Raw genomic sequence first — 17,223 nt, forward strand, 5'->3', positions numbered from 1 at the left:
ATGGAAAACCGCTTAGAATTTTATTTAGCTCTCCAGCACCACCTGCTGTTACATGTTTATAACACATTCAAAACACTAATTTTTTGACTAATGTAGTCAGTCCCTGGTTACTGCCTGCTCCCCTATAGACCTACTACCCTGACTTTGCAGGGCCTTCACAAGACTTGTAGGGTCTTCTCGGGGGCGATTCTGCAGCTCTAGAATCCCCTCCCATTGTGGCGATCCTTGTTCCTGTTTCTTAGATAAAAAGTTTAAAGTGTTTTTATTCTAGCAGCCTTTGTAATTAGGCTGTTTTGGATATTATATTGATTGCTGTATTTGATGGTGCTTTTGATTCTAGCCGATTGCAGGGTTTAGAGACTGATAGTTGAACTTAGTTCACAATTATGTCAATGAAACTTAAGTCATGACTAACGTGTCCCACTGAGATTAATGGTGCATAAATTCAGCCAATTTAGGGTGCAATCCGAACCCTGATTACATGGGAATAAGCCCCATTGAGTTTGATAGGAATTATTTTTTTGATAATTCCATTTTTGACAATAATAATTGTCCAGTAGCACCGTATAGACCAACTAAGTTTGTTCTGGTATAAGCTTTCGTGTGCATACACACTTCTTATACCACAACAAACTTAGTTGGTCTACTCTATAAAGTGCTACTGGACAATTTTATTTTTTCCCCCTGACTACGTCAAACCAACACGGCTACCTACTTGAATCTATTTTTTGAGTAGGCATGGTTAAGATTGTGTAGTTGGATCCAGACTTGAGGATCCAGATCCTTAAGGCTGCTATTTTATATATGCGGAAGTAAGCCCCATTGAGACTTACTTCTGCAAGTTGGTTTTTTGTAATGATTATTATATTGTTGCATGCCACCCCAATCTCTGAGATCTGTAAGATTCCACGGGGTACCAGGCACGCTTACCCAGGTAATGTTGCAGTGTGAAAGTGCAACTGTTTAGTGTTCCATGCGGGTAGCCATGCCTTCCTCGAGTACAAATAATAATAATAATAATAATAATAATAATAATAATAATAATAATACCATTTCCCTGTTGCATGCCCCCAAGCGTCAGTCAGCATTCTGTGGACACCTTGCATGCACACAGTCCTCACTGGGCTGTTGGTTTTTGCTCTTTTGTTCGTTGTACTTTTATAAACTTTGGGATTCCCCAAATCTGTCAATACTTTGTGCTCGGAGTTGGCCAGGCTGGCCCCTGCCAATGGCACAGGGCTGGTGTATGTGTGCGTGCAAAAATCACACCTCTTCACTGTGGCTCAGAGTGGCTGGGAGCCTGCTCATGCATCCACACCCTCCCTGGGTCTTTCCTCTACTACTCTGGGCTGTGGAGGAAGTCACTGGCAGTGCATGAAACCTTTTTACTTTCTGGTCCATAGTTGGGGTGGGAGGCATGCCAATACAGCTCCTTGCTAAGGATCCAAGGGGTGGGGGGTGGGGGGGCGTCGATACTTTTCCTTGCCAAGGGTGCAAGGGAGCCCCTGTATTGGAGATGGTATTTTGGCTGCATCAGGCTCAACGCTCAAGAGAACGGTTTTCCTATTCGTATACCCATCTGTATGGTTGCAAGCTACTCTGAGCCCTCTGTGTAGTGGAAGAGAAGGATGTGAACATACCAAGCAATGTGCTCATTCTGACAAAGGGGTGTGTGCACTTATGTATCAGGTGCAGCAGCAGCAGCAGCAAAAGCAGGCCATGAGAGGAAAGCAGCTCCAGCAGGCCTGCTTGCCAATGCAGATGAGCATTGCGATGCCACTGTACAACAACCCAATGGTGTTCTCTCAAGCCTCTACTCCAATGTCAGCTGAAATTGGTGAAAGGCAACAGCAGTCCGATTACAACCAAGATCGGACTCTAAGGTACAGATGCAGGTATATGTATGCTGAGAAGTCCAAGTAGGGGACGTTACTGATGGTATTGTTATTGTTTTTGCTCTCTCCTGGCGATGAGCCGATTCCACTTCCCTTCGCAGTTCATTCTCGCAGCCTTCTCCTACTGTGGCTCTCCAGATGTTGCTTGACTTACAACTCCCATCTTCCCTTGGCTGTGGTGTTGATGGGAGTTGAAGTCCAGTGACATCTAGAGGGCCACAAGTTGGAGACGGCTCCATTGCTTTGCTTCTCCTGGGCTCATTTGTATGAGTGGTCCTTCCAAAAGCCAACTTTCCAAGCAAGATTGTGAGGTGTTAGGTACGCCCTGTACTGTTTCCCTGCCCTCACCCAAGGCAAATAATATCAACTGTGAGGTGTGATTGTGGGGAAGGGGCAACTGTTTCCGCCCCTGCAGAAGCCCAGATGAAAATCCCTCCTGGAACCTGGTATTTGCATTGGGAGGAAACCCCTTTTTGACACCACGCAGCACCATTTTATTTTTATTTTTTTAGGAGGGATTTTCCTCTTCAGCCTCAGCAGGGGAGGAAGGGTTTAATGCAAAACAACAACAACAACAACAACAAGCACTTCAGTGCTGGTTTGGTCCCAGTGGAGGGCAAATGGGGCCCTGCCCCATCAACTTCAGCTTGTCCTGAGCTAGCCTCCATTTGCCTGCCTTCTTACTTACAAGTAGAGTGACTCTGGCTGCCAGCTCCCTCCTTCCCTGTCTCAGTGTTGCACCCTTTGAAGAACTTACAAGGGAGGAGGATGCAGGCAAAATTAGAGTGAGTTGGCTCTGCCTATCATTGGCTCTGGCGCCACCTGGTGTTGGTCTTCCTGTCTTCCTCCCTATCAATCCCAGTGGGCACCAGCCACCAGTGTTTGGCCCCTGGTCTCTGAAGAACCAAGCAACGGCTCTGAAACTGTGCTGGCAAGATGCTATCCAACCTGCTCGTTGCCATATTGTTACCGGTAGAGCAGCCTGCAACATCTGGTGCACATAGGAGCAATCCGTCTTCACAGATCAATACTGGCAGACAGCAGGCAAAATAAGCCTTCCCACAATCAAAACCAAACAATTTCAGGGTAAGAAGCCTCTATATTAGAGGCTGTCTAGTCCTTTCCCTTGCTTGGCACAGGAATCTTTTAAACTTGGATCCCCTGACATGTGGGTGCACAGCATCTTCATAGCTACTTCCACCAGCTCCCAAGATTGCTCTGTTCTGTTCCACTCCTGAACAAAACCAAAGCAGAGAACAAAACCAAATCATGGGAAGCATGTAGAGGCTGGGCTGCCTTCCTGTCAGAAGTACAACACAAAAAGGCAGGCGAGTACCTCTAAATGGGCAAAGCTGACCCTAGACTTCCATTTTCAACTTCCAAGTTAAGATACGAATGCAGCCTGGGCTATGTGCCCCCCATGCTAAACAAAATATTATGCACCCAGGCAACCTAAACTCTCTGCCATGAAAAGCTGGATTCTGCCAGCAGCATACATTGCGGAGGAGAGCTCCCATTTCTGACTTTGCCTAATATCTTCTGCATTGTTAGAATAGTTTTGGCTGATTTTATTCTGTGGTTTGGTGACTACAAAAAAAGCGGAAGGGCACCGAGCCTTTGCTTGCTAGACACATTAAACCCTTGTCCTGCCATTACTCCTGCTTCTGAGGGTTCAGAGAGCATTGCCACATCTTTCAAGCAGATTGTCACAGCAGTGAAAGCTGAAGAAGGTTGCATCAGGGGGTGGTTAACCAAGGGGCATCCAGATGTTGGCAGGCTCCCAGCTCCATCAGCACCAGATCTAGTTCATCAACATCTGGATGGGACACCAGTCGGCCACCACTGCTGTGGAAAGGGTTGTGTTTTGAGGCAACCTCTGATGGTTTTGTGATCTGTTACTTGCTACCTGTGTTGCAGATTTGCTCCGGAGCAGCAAGGGCTGCCTGCTGCAATACAGATGCAGCCAATCACATGCGCCACCACTCCGTCACCTGTCTTCACCTCCTCTGTTATGATTCCACGCACCAACATTGCCCCGCAGCAGAACCACCCTCCTCCCAGCACCCTCCACCAGTGGCAACCGGGGCCAGTTCAACAGCATCACCTCTATCTTCAGGTAACAAGCTACTAGTTTCCAGAGAGTTTGTGGAAGGCATGATGACTGATAGGAATGCCAAGGTGGGAGGCAAGTTCCATAGCTTTAAACTTTGCATTGTGTGAAAGATTGCTTCTTTTTGCTAGTTCTCAAGGCTCAGCTTTACTGGGTGACCCTGTCTTCCAGTACTACAAGAGGAGGGGTACATATGTGGGAGGGCTGGGCATTCCCAGTGCTAAGGCTGTTGCATTATCCTGCAGATGCAAGGTGCAGCTGAGCCGGGCCAGAACCAGCGCCTGTTCCAGCAACATCATGTACCGCCGCAGAATGCCACCATGGGGTATTTCCACCACCCGCAGCCGCAGAGCCAGCACCTGCAAGGCCAGCCTTGCAGTTTACAAGACCTGCCTGAAATGCAGCTGCCTTGAGGCCTTGGTGGTGGCAATCTTGGGGGTAGCGGCTGTGCTGAGCAGAAGTGAGTGGATGGAGGGGCAAAGCACAGAGGAGATGAAGGTCCTTCTTCCCTGGTACGCCTGGAAGGTGAAGAACATGCCAGAGCCAGGGAAGGCCCTGGCCGGAGTAGAGAGCAGTTTCTTGCACTTACTTGGAAGGAAAAGAAACAAAGGAACCACCCAGGAGCGACACGACTCCAGCAAAGTGGGATCAAAAGCCAAGCCTGGCATTTCTTAACCTCTTAAACTGTGTGCAGCTGGAACATCTCATCTGTACATCCTGTGGCTAGAGATGGGGATGAGTGGAGCCTGGGGGGCAAGGCTGATTTATTTTTGGATGCTTCCATCTGCCAGGAAAGGTTCACTGGCAGATAGGGTTCCTTGCTCACCTGCAATAATTAAAACAGTGACGAACTTACCTTGCCCAAGTGAGGGGGAAAGAATTATTTTTCAGGAGAGCAGTCACCTTTGTGTGCTGCAAAGCCATATATATGAATATTAGTTATATTTATAAATATGGTAGATGGAATTCTAGCCTGCAGGTTTTTTGTTAAACATTTTTTTTAGTAAAGTTTACACGCTGGTGCGTTATGCGGCAGAAAACTACATCCCTGTGCAGGAGGCAGCCAAGTCTTATTTTTTCCTTTTTCTAAAACAACCATTGCTGAAAATCACTGTGAACACAGATGGAACTGTAAGCATCAACCCACGACCATATAACCTTTTTCTTTTGTGGATGTATTTGTGTATATACAGATTTCATTTTTGTGTAGTAGTTCATGTGTGGGTTACTGAACATATTCCCCAGCATTCTATCCCATTACCCAACCATTTCCCTATATGTGAATCCCATAGTTTCTTTGGATAATTGGGTAATGCTGCTGCTGTTTATGACACCACTCTTGCCTGAATTTCTTCTTTTTGCACCAGCCCCTTTCACTGTTAAAGAGTTATGAGAATTATGATGTGTCTAAGAGTTTCTCCTATTTTGTTGCAAAGTCCAGATATATAAACCTACCTATTTCTACTGCCCATTTAGCCAAATATATATATATTTTTCAGGAGGTGAAAGAAAGAGATCCTTCCCTTTCTTTCTCCCTGTGTCTATCCAATGAACCTTTCTGTGGGGGAGGTATCTTGATGCCCAAAGACAAAAGCAAACTTTGTGGTTTTGCTACTTAGTACGGTAGGTAGAATTTGGCAAAGTGGAGTTTCTACCTAAACAAGGATACCTACGATGTTACAAGTCAGTAGCGTTAGCAATAAATTGTATTTTTTTAAATGGTCACTTTAAGTGTGTTTATATATTTATGAACGTTTTCTTAAAAAAAGAATATATTCTTCAGTAGGTGTGTATACCAAAGTGTCCCCTACTGTTTTGTGTGTTTCCAAAGGAAAATTTATACTTAATTAATTGTTAGGGGCATTTTTTGTTTTGTTGTGTTTTTGCAAATGTAAGTGTGCTCGACTTGTACATTTTTTATATGCTGGGTGCAGAAGGCAACTTTCACTAAAACTTTTTTTAAAGAAGAAATGAGGTTGCATTTAGGGATCTGGTTAACAACAACAACAACAACAACATCCACCTGTTGCTGGATGTTAGGAAGAGGGTTTTTCTACCTGCAACATCAGAGTAGATTCATTTATTAAAAGTTCAGGGCCATAACGTCAATGAATAACAAAGCTACAATCATTTGAAGCATAGTAGCTCTGTATTCTGAAGACTCTCAGGCAGCACTAGAGATCAATCACTGTGTACAAAGGGTCTTCTTTTTCCCTTTACTTACCAGTATTGTTAATTCTCGAAAACTGATGTGCAAACACACACACACCCCTAAAATGTCACATGCCGTTAGAAAGTGTACAGGTGTTATTTGGTTGCTTTAATTGCAATACATAGTCCAAACCTGCAGAGAGTCTACTGGGGGAAAGTGGCGTTCTCAGCTTGTCCTGTGTCTTTTAAGAGGAGAATGTAAAGCATTTAAGAGGAGCTTGGAACCATCTTGCTTTCAAGTGTAATGCACAATGTATTGCTTTGCATTAGGAAAAGATGGGTGGGTACATAAAGGAGAGCTTAGATCTCTCTCCAGTTCATTTCCCCCAGTCAATCTAAGGAAGGAAAGGCAAAGCAGTTGCTGGAGCTTCCTCTGGCTGGTACTTCCAAGTTTTTAGTGTCCCTCTCTTCTCCACCAAAGTGTATGTGTGAGAACGGAAAACACAATAAATCTGGAACCAGCTTCTCTGTTTAGTCCTTGGCAGGCCCAGGGCACAGTAGACACCTAGGCCAAAATGCCAGTTTAGAAAACAAAGAAACAGCATTTCAAAGAACGTAGAATATGGTTTTCTTTATCCCCTTGGTAACTGCAGGGGGAAAGGCTGGAGCAACTCTAGGCATGCCATTATTTCTCTGATAGCTGCTCCTCCACCCCAGCAAAATGTTGAGGCTTGCAACCAGCTACAGAGAGCCTGTTTCAAATGTTCGGATTCGTGGCTTTTATTTTTTTAAAAATAATGTATGTATTAATCACATGCAAGAAACCTAAATGAAAACGCACTAAGCACCAACAATGTCAGCTAGTCTGCCATTTCTTTGAAAAAAGGCGTAGGAAGGCATTATTAAACACCAGCTGTCTAAAAAGGGTTTCACATGTGGGCACTGTAATGTTGTGCTGGTCTCTGCCAACGAGCTCAGCACTGATGCTCATTTGTTACAACTACAGATGCAATGGAACCAAGGCATTATTAGACCAGGGTTTGGAACACAGTGGCCCTCCAGCTGATGTCTGACTCCAGCTCTCATTAGCCCCAGCCATGCATGAAGGGAATTGCAGTTACCGGTATTACAACCTCCGGGGAGTCAAAGGTTAGCCACCCATTATTTAAAGCCGTGTCTAGTTCTAAATGGGCACCACAGCCATTTCAAGTTCTCTCCCCTCTCTAACCTGGAATAGGGTCACTTTGCTCCTGTAAGTAACTGGCTTTTGGTAGTGCTAGCTCTCCCTTTAGAAAATGCTACTGAAATCATCCTATACAGGGGGAGAAAGTTTCCAGTGCCAGGCACAAGGCATCTGCTTGAATCACAGAATTACAGAGGTGGAAGCAACCTTGAGGATCACCTAGGAATTTGCAGCTGGATCAAACCTGCAGCCTCAGCATTATCAGCAACATGCTCTAACCAACTGAGCTATCCAGCTGAGACGGGAGACATCAGTAGGATTGCTTTTAAGAGGGGAGGGGTGTACATTAGCTGCACACCCAGTTCTGCTGTGTACTTGTATCAGTAGTAATGTCAAGGCCACAGTAATCGTCCAGTCCCCCGGCATTCCAGTGGGATGAATCCACTCCCAAGAGTAGTGGTATCAACACTTTTGGTGCAAGTGAAGGAGAATCCTCTGTCACTCTTATGTCCTTGTCACTTTGAGCACAGGGGCGGCAGTCCTTTGGGGAAACCCTGCAGAGGTTGTTGACTCTAGCTGCCATCATCCCTAGTCAACACAGACAATAGTTGGGGATGCACAGCCTCTTTCATAGAAACACGCCAGTTACCTTTCTCCTCCTCCCCTCCTCTCCCTTCATGCACTTTAGAACACCTTGGGGGGATCAACTTTAATACATTTGTCAACGTGTCATCCTTCCCCACTTCCACTGATATTTTTTTAGCGAGTCAGACTCAGTAGAGGCTGTGGAGAAGAGTGCTGTACGCCCTCTCTGGCATCTACAGCTGGCTCTTTGTCTCTCTTGGAAGGCACTTTGGAATTTGAGAGACAAGAGGGAGCTCCTCATGCAAACCTAGTAAGTGGGAGAGCTTGACTGTCTTATTTTAGCTGTTTGTACTCAAAACTTTAAATCCGGACTTTGTGGAGAAGATTGGGCATTTTGGTTAACAAAAGTATTTTTGGAAAACGCCCCAAAGAGAGCCAACATGGTTTGGCAGGTCTGAGGAGGATTAATTCAGCCTTGCAGGGCATTTGGTTCCCCCCCTCTTTTTGAGCCTGAGTTATGCCCATTTCCCCACAGCTATACAGTCCTATATGAGACTAGTTTGTGGTGTGCTGTGCTTTAGAAAGCCCTTAGTATGGCAACCACGTGCACTGGGGAAGAGATATTGTTTTACACTGGGGAAAGGTAAAACCATGCACTTTATTAGTAAGGATCTGCTTCCTTCATAAAACGTTATGTTGCGCGAGGTGGGAAGGTGTTGATTCATCCCATGCACTGTTCAGGGGTGGAAGAAACGGTATGCCAAAATGCACATTCCATTTTATTGTGAAGTTTGAACCAGTTCTCCCCATCTCCTGACAAGAGAGAGAGAAGGGGCCAAGATCTGGCACCTTCCCTTCAGTGTTTCTGCAGTGCCTTTCTTAGGCAATTGCCTAGGTCAGCTCTGCGCTGGGGACTTTGGATTTAGCTGCCACCCACCTTCAAGGTTGTTTTCTTTCTCCCCATCCCAAAACAGATATATATATATTTTAAATGATGCTATCCAATGGTTTACCTCTGTGTTATGGGAGAGAAGAGTTTGGAATTGGATAGTTAATTAGCCAGGCGAATCCAAGTGGACAGTTCTACTGGTCAACAGTTCCATATTAGATATAATGGGCCCATGGACTCTTTGCTGGTGTTTATTTACAACTCTGGCTCAAGAGTTTCCCATGGCACCTCGAAATACAAATGTGAGAAGGCTACAGCCTCATTTTGATGTATAAAGCGGATTTGTTAACGCAATTCCAAGCTTCAGAAAACACAGGCACATTTCTGAAGCCTTGCACTTTTAAATGCATTTTGTGTGTGTATATATATATAGATAATAAATATATATAAGCCAACGGCTGGTTGATCTGGCCAGGTTTGGTTTGTCAGATACAGATTCTTCTAACGTACGTTGTCTATATTGTGGCATATTAACTATGTAAACAAAAAACAAAAAACCACACATGAAAAGAAAGGACAGAAATGAAAAGATTTTTAAAAAGCAGCAAAAGCCTTAGAATTGATTATTTAGTTTATTTTATATGATGTCAAAGATAGATACATTTATAAATGTTGCTATTCATAAAAGTATTTTGTAAAATGGGCAGGGAGGGGGTGAGGAAGTGTCTTATGGGGGCATTTAAGAATTCTAGCCTGGAATACGCGCACGGTTGTGAAGGTCCATTGGCCAAGAATCAACATGTCTCCCATGTGCTTTAACAGATTTGTACATAGTATTTTGAAAGAAAAAATAAAACTGTACTTTTATGAACTCTTACTGGGTGTCTAATCTTCTGTACTAGGAGAAATGCACAGAGTTTCCCCCATTCATGAGAACAGAGCGAGCAGGCTGAGCAGTATTCAAACAAAAAAGGCCAATTCAGGATTTCCAGTGTATTACCCTGTTTCTCCAAAAATAAGACATAGCCATAAAATAAGCCGTAGCAGGATTTTAAAGCATTCCAGGAATATAAGCCATATCCCGAAAATAAGACATAGTGATAGGCGCAGCAGCAATGCCGGCCGCGGCAGGAGGAGGAAAAAAAAATATGACATCCCCTGAAAATAAGCCATAGTGGGGGTTTTTGAGGAAAAATAAATATAAGATGGTGTCTTATTTTTGGAGAAACACGGTACTAGGGACAGATTATTTCAACCCCATTCTGCTTACATTCTTGTCAGTTTTCAGAGTTTGTTACTTGCGCTTAGCTCAGTGACGGATGTCCTGATTACCTTTACAGGGAGTGGTAAGGAGGGGGGACACAACCTCGTCTCTGCTTCTTGATCTCTCTGTGGCTTCTAGTACCATTGACCATATCCCTTTTCCAGGACGAGATCTGTGGAATGGGAATTGGAGGCGCTGTGCTACAAGTACAGAGCAGCATTTTGAGACTCCAAATTCCATCAGCCCCCAGCTACCATGGCCAGTAGTCAGGGATTATGGGAGTTGCAGTCCAGGAACATCTGCAGGGCACTAGGTTTTTCATGACAAGAGAAGAATCCCTGGAAAAGACCCTGATGTTGGGAAAGATGGAGGGCACAAGGAGAAGGGGATGGCAGAGGACGAGATGGTTGGACAGTGTTCTCGAAGCTACGAACATGAGTTTGACCAAACTGCGGGAGGCAGTGCAAGATAGGAGTGCCTGGCGTGCTCTGGTCCATGGGGTCACGAAGAGTCGGACACGACTAAACAACAGGTTTTTTTTTAAAAAAAAATCAAAAGGCTTGTGAGAGGGAAGCGAATGGACCATCTCCCTTTTCTCTAACAGCTGCCCCCTAACCACCCAGTTCTCACAGTCCTAGCACCTACTCCTTTACAATGTGAAGAGGATCTGCTCTGAACATCTCCCCTCTGCCCCCTCCCCAAGAAAACACTATTGAAAATTCTACCATCAACATTTTAACCATGGACAGTCAGAGGCATATTGTGAGGCAGGTTTCCACCTGTCGTACTTCCATGAAGTGATCGTTTATTCATCTCCTCTCATTAAAGATACAGTGAATTTGCTGTGTATAGAACATGGTTATCAAAATACAAAACACCAGCACATAAACATCTTTTATTTCCTTGGTAGCAAAAAGGATAAAACAATCCAGTTCTTCCAGAAAAACATACCATATTCATCTTATTTCGAAATTTATTCTTAAAGACAATTACACACGTTTTGTAAGCTCATTTCAATATTTCTCTCCATAAGTTGTTTGTTAGACAAGCATTAAGATGAGGAACTTTGAAGAAGGCAGATAAATATATATTTTTTATTTGTTGTTCTCCCTAAGAAATTACAGCTGCATCTTTGGCAAACTGTATTATAAAAGTTGCAACTTGTGAGGCAACAGTATGGCTACACGCTACAGCAAAGAACAATCACTGCAGTTGTTAAGTGAAAATTTATTTCTGATCAGGGGACCTACAGTAAAGTCACCTGATACTAACCCCCACCCTTTAGTGAAGTCCCTGTGCAATCAGATCTTACTAAAAAGGCTCTCTGCCCACCAGGCTTTTCTACCTGCGCAACAGGTAGAATCCTGCCCCCCCCCCCAAAAAACCACTTTTGCTGGAGTTTGCAATAGTGTGAGAAGTCTTCACTTTGACAGGTCTTTGCTTAGTTACCTGCTACCTACCTATGGCAGCTGATAATCTAACCCTCTATGCATCCCATCATCCCTAGTGTTATGTGCCAAATGATCTCATTATTTTGCAACTTAGCCACCATGGATCTAAAGCTTCATTGCTCTGTTCTACTGCCCCTCAGCTACAAATGTTCTATATTCAGCTGCAAAGAATGCCTAGAGCACCTGTGTGTGATAGAGAAGGAGAAAATGCATGCATGCTCTGGTAACTGCAGGGGCGACTCTCAGCAAGAAAGCATCGTCATCATTCAGATATTTGGATTGAAGCAGGTACCACTGGAAAAACAACAGCAGCAGCATGGCACAAACATGAAACCCAGACCCAGTGGCATCCCACCATCTAAGAAATGGATAGTAGACTTTGATCCCTAGAGCAGGTTTAAAAGAAAAGAAAAATGCTTTTCATGGAATGTGTTGATCCCAACTTGCCCACCCAGAGCCCTAGAGATTGCTTTAAAGTTCTGTCTTAATAAACTTCTTTTTATGTGGTGAAGGAGAGACTACCAATCCCATCCAACACAAAGCCAAAATACTTGTTTTTTTCACCAGAGTAAAGGGACTGGAGTCCCTATGTTAGAAACATCCTCTCCAAGGCTAGGTGCATGAAACAGACTACGGCAGTAGAATAGACTTCCTCACTTAAGATGGCAACAGGGTGATATCATTTCTGCAAGTTCTCCCACTTTTCTTTGTTTTTAGAAAAAAGGAAAACCTGCAAGTAGAAAACGAATGCATCAGAGTGAAGCTTTTTTTATTATTATTTTTCCTGCTAAGCTTCACATTAATAAGGAGTCTTTCACAAAGAGAAGCATTCAAAAATGTCACTTCCCAGCTTGCATACATAAAGCTGCAATAGATGTGCATAGGTATAATGCTGCCTTGCTAAATAACAGCTGTGAGGTCCTGTTTAATTCCCAGGTCAGGACTTCGGTTACTTCCTGGAACACATTTCATTTCAGGCAGCCAAGAAGAAAATAACTGGATTTGGGTAAATAAGCGTTTCCTGTTGGAACTTAAAAATGGAGTATTTTGAAAGGGATGGGGGGAGGAATCAGGCTGCATGGTTTAACATATTGCCCATATTTAACTGAGCAACTGTTTGGATAAATAAATCCAGAATAATATTAAGAAAATGGATATTTCTGTTTTGTTCTCACCCCTGTGGATGAGAACTCAAGATTCCATTCTTAAAGAATGGGAAAGAGATAAGGGGGAAAGACACATAAGCATGGAAAACAAGTTTGTAAAGAATCATCTGCTCCCAATACCCAAGCTGCATTCATTAGCAAGGTGTGTGGGTTGTGATCTAAAGGCCCACCTCCCTGGGCAACAGAGACAAACAGAAATCAGTCCCTTTTAAAATACAACATATGCCTTCCACAGTGCTGGTTTATTTGCATAGAATTTAGACAGAAGGTCCTTCTGGCGGAAAACTTTGGACCTGTTTCAAAATACTCATAATTAAGATTAAGCCTTGTCTGAGATGCAGATAGAAAGGTCCAAAGAGGCTAAGACTAAGTGGACTGAATTCTCCTCCTCTGCCTTGCCAGTTGTTAAAGCTTTTTTCTTCAGAGCTGGAAAGCTCATTCTTCCTTGTCTTGAGCAATTATACCCATTGCTAGCAAATATCTACTTTGCACATATCACCAGGGGCTGTTTGGTTAGATAAGAAGTCTGCACATTTCCAATGCTTTTATATATATATTAATTTCCTTACAATTTGTAAATAGATCTATTGGATGACATGCCATGAAAATCAAAAGAAATTGGTCCACCTGAGCCATGGAGAGTTCTGGATTCGCCAAGCTTTCTCATCACTCAAACTGCACTATGAACATAGTTCTGAATTGAACTGGCATTTCTTCTAGATAGTTCCACTGGCTGAGGAAAACCCTGCAGGGACACTGGAGATTATTTGGGAGGAAGGGGCATGTTGAAATTTTAGTGCTTCCTATAACCATTATGAAATCAGTAATGTCAACAAAAGAGAGACAAGTGAAGAAAGAGACCATTAGCCCCATTTGTGTGTATGCGCACATGTGTGTTTCAGTTAAACAGGTACTAGAAACTGGCTTAGTCCTAAAAGCCTATGTAGATATACACGGCACCAGCAGGGAACAGTTCTCCACAACAGTGTTCACCTTAACTTCACAATGATCCTTCAAGTATCATGCAATCTGTATTAAAAAACTGCTTTATGCTGGCCTTATTTCTACCTCAAAAAGGAAGCAGATAATCTAAAGCAAGGCTGCAGCCCCAGGGACTTGATGCAACCTCTGACCCAAGCAAAGTCCCCCTCCCCCCTCCAAGACAGTGGGCAGTGGCAGCTAAAAGAAATATACACTACAGACATGTTAGCCGGGGTGGGCAGAGACATTTAAACCCCTCCATACAGCCCAGCACCCTGATGTGGATGCAAATCACCCAATTCTTGGTCATGAGATACAACATTTGGTGAGTGGAGAGAGAGGACAGTAACCCCCACCCCACGTGTGATTCGGCGCTTCAGGTTCCATACTGCTCTGGATGCGAACGGGGCTCCGAAACGGATCCTGTTCGCATCCAGAGGTACCACTGTAATGATCAAAAGCAGCACTTGGTTCCATTCACAGAAACAACACAGCTTTACCCCCCTTTTAAACAGCCGCACTCAACTGAGCATCAAAAAATATCTCTCCCAAAGCAGGAAACAAATTCTACATTCAGAGTTTAAGAAGCAATTCTTTGGAAATCCAACCAACGGTTACAACAGAATAGGTAAAGGCCAACACCACTCTGCAGCAAAAAGTGGCAGACATTACATTCAGCGTGAGAACTATTAACACGAAACTGTGGTTTGGGAAAGCAACAACCATGAACCACCCCCAACTTTGCCCCTGAAAGACCAGCTTGCTATTCCCTTCCAAGTTGGCTTGTGTTGGCTGATGTGGTTTAAGTCTCCCGAGTGTACTAAAAATGCAAAAATTAGGTGCAAATTGTCCTTCAAGCTATGCTTATTTTAACTTTGCAAAAACACAAACAACCCTGCCTATGGCATAGAGGGGAATCGAGCTGAATCTTCAACCCCCCCCCAAACTCCTGACAAACTCCAGATGCTGAGCTCACAAATGGCCCTCCGTGCTTCCAAGTGCCTCTGTGCGGAGCATCAGGCAGGTGCTATACTCTGGCCTTCGCTTTCAACTGAGAAACTCTAGCGTTTTCCAACTTGGCTGCGACATCTACTGGCTTCTCGAAAAATCTCACCAAAGCAGGTTCATTTAGTAAAGACGCCAGCAGCTGCTCAAAGGCAAACGACCATTCATCAGGTCTGTGTGGGCTCTGAGGTCCACCTCTTTCAATCTGTGGGGTAGGCTGAGCCTCTGGGGGCTTCCGGGCATCTTCTGTGCCCAAGTTGGAGGTGGAAGGGACCATGCTCTTGGCTGGCAAAGTGGGGCTCTGGAGTCTTCGGCCAACCTCCTCCATCTTCAGCAAGAGGCTGGTGACGGTGGCAATGGCGCGATAGAGCAGCTCCTCTTCTGGGTCCCCGTGAAACAAGTTATACAAAGTCTTTGAGAACTGGATGAACTGGGACTGGGGTGGGTGGAGAAGGGAGAAATAAGAAGGCATATTTTACAACCTAACTTCCATTTTTTTCTGTTTCTTTTTCTACAAACCTCTTAACGCATTTACAAAGAGTGCTTCTAAGTGGGACATGCTAGCATGATCTGACAGGTGGGCAGGTACCAGAAGTGTAGCCATATTCAGGTAAGTGTGGCTGCCAAACAAAGGCCTTAAGGGCCACATGCAGCCCTCGGGCCAAGTGTTGGACCACCCTGGTCTAGATGTTTCAACCTGCTTTAAATTGCTGCTGGTTTTATATTTTACAGTTACTTTTTTCTTTTACTCGCTACTGATGCTTTTATTTGATTCGGAAGGTTATGCTAATGCAGTTTTAGTTATCTGTGCATCTCTGTGGGTGTTCAAGTGTCTCTATGTTTGTACATATTGCATAAACACTTAAACCATTTTTCATGTTTTTATTTTGCAAACCACCTTGCAAAGATTTTTTTGCCACGGCATAAAAAATACTTTTAAAATGGAGTTGTAAAATAAATAGAGTCCCAATAACTGAATGGCTTTCACAATGAGGACATGTTATCTCTCCTGATCTAGAGGACACATCTAGGGTTAAAGTTGCAGGATAGTAGATTTCTGCAGAACATGAGGAGAGGCTTCCTGACAGTAGGGCAGTTTGACAATTAACTGATTACTTTAAAAGAGACAGTCATACCTTGGTTGTCGAATGCCTTGCGACTTGAACGTTATGGCTCCCAAACGCCACAAACCCGGAAGTGAGTGTTCCGGTTTGCGAACATTTTTTGGAAGCTGAATGCCCAATGCCGGCTTCTGCAGCTTCCGCTTGAGTACAAGAAGCTCCTGTAGCCAATCAGAAGGCGTGCCTTGGTTTTCAAACGTTTTCAGAAGTCAAATGGACTTCTGGAACGGATTCCATTTGAGAACCAAGGTACAACTGTACAATAAAATAGGATGGATTAAAAGAAGCAATACAAGTACAATTAAAAATTGATATGTATATTTAAGGTGGACATGCTGTGGACTACATGAACAAAGCTCATAGACTACTGGTGGTACATTTAGCACAGTCTTGCAACGCCTTGCCTAGGACTAGTTTGGGCAATAGTACAATATATGAAAATAAGGGTGCCTTTCCCTATTAGGAGGAAATACAGATATATGAAAACAGGGAAATGCTTGCAACACCCAAGCAGCACAATCCATGTTTATCCAGAAATATGCCCCAATGAATTCCACTTCCCAGGTGAGTAGAGAATTGTGCCCAATCATATTCCAAGGATTCATGCCCAAGCCCCACCTACACACGTATGTACAAGCACACACACACAGATGGGCGTAGCCAAGGGGGGAGAAGTACAACTGTACTGGGCTTTCCATGGCTGGACACCTTCAAGCAGTGGCTGGGCACAGCCTTCTGCCAGGGATGCCTGAACTCTGAATTTCCTGCATCAAGAGAGGAATTAGACTAGATGCCCCCAATGTCAAGCTCAGGCCTCATTGTTTGCTCCCACCAACCAACCAAACCCCAAATAACACCACCCACCCCGCCGCAAGTTCTCCTGTAGGTGAGTTTTACCTGGTCCATGCGGGGCAAATCCTTAATGCTTTCTTCTTTTTTTAGCAATTCATCCTGCCACTGCTTCAAATAGGCCTGGATGTCAACCTTTCCTTTACCTAATTGGAAGGCAGCAAGACACAAATGAATAGTGAAATCCTCACTTCATCCACAGCAGTCTCTATGGAGTAGTTGCTCTTGCCGGGTCACACTGGGGCTTTTCAGCAGGGATGAGGACTCCCAAAGCCATCATCCCCTGCCAGCATGGCCAATGATCAGGGATGATGGGAGCTGCAGTTCAAAGATATCTGGAGGACATCATGCTGGCATGAACTTAGTTCTCTGGGTGCCATCGTTTACATAGCCAAAACAGCACCACTCAGAGGTTATCCGACAGCTTCGAGGGAGACCCAAGATTTGCAGAAGTGCAAAAATAAAAATGTTTAGGTTAAAAATTCTGGGGTGGGGAAGAGACAAAAGCGTCCTAATGAAGACTAAGTATGGTCGGTGGCTATGAAATGCTGTTTTGCAACAGACAAAAAGCTG

At 44.2% G+C, this 17,223-nt stretch overlaps 2 protein-coding genes across 6 annotated transcripts in view; one reads left to right on the top strand and one right to left on the bottom strand.

Moving 5' to 3' along the window:
• Positions 1-5,722, top strand: part of LOC118084042 (circadian locomoter output cycles protein kaput) — a 96,750-nt gene extending 91,028 nt beyond the window's left edge. For 3 of the 5 annotated variants that reach the window (XM_088664475.1, XM_088664476.1, XM_088664479.1), the window contains exons 18-20: positions 1,690-1,895; positions 3,813-4,011; positions 4,251-4,552. In XM_088664475.1, the coding sequence (XP_088520601.1) occupies positions 1,690-1,895; positions 3,813-4,011; positions 4,251-4,418 (573 nt within the window). In that variant the 3' untranslated portion in view covers positions 4,419-4,552. Of the gene's footprint in view, positions 1-1,689; positions 1,896-3,812; positions 4,012-4,250 lie in introns of all 5 variants that reach the window. The other 2 variants (XM_088664478.1, XM_035113275.3) reach the window with 1 other exon arrangement.
• A 5,232-nt stretch (positions 5,723-10,954) lies between these two features.
• Positions 10,955-17,223, bottom strand: part of TBC1D8B (TBC1 domain family member 8B) — a 47,769-nt gene continuing 41,500 nt past the window's right edge. The window contains exons 20-21 of the mRNA XM_035113279.3: positions 16,699-16,796; positions 10,955-15,116 (exon numbers count right to left, since the gene is read on the bottom strand). Coding sequence (XP_034969170.1) covers positions 14,703-15,116; positions 16,699-16,796 — 512 coding nt within the window. The 3' untranslated portion in view covers positions 10,955-14,702. The remainder of the gene's footprint in view (positions 15,117-16,698; positions 16,797-17,223) is intronic.

Source organism: Zootoca vivipara, chromosome Z2, assembly GCF_965207765.1.
Source record: "Zootoca vivipara chromosome Z2, rZooViv2.hap1.1, whole genome shotgun sequence".
Taxonomy (NCBI): domain Eukaryota; kingdom Metazoa; phylum Chordata; class Lepidosauria; order Squamata; family Lacertidae; genus Zootoca; species Zootoca vivipara.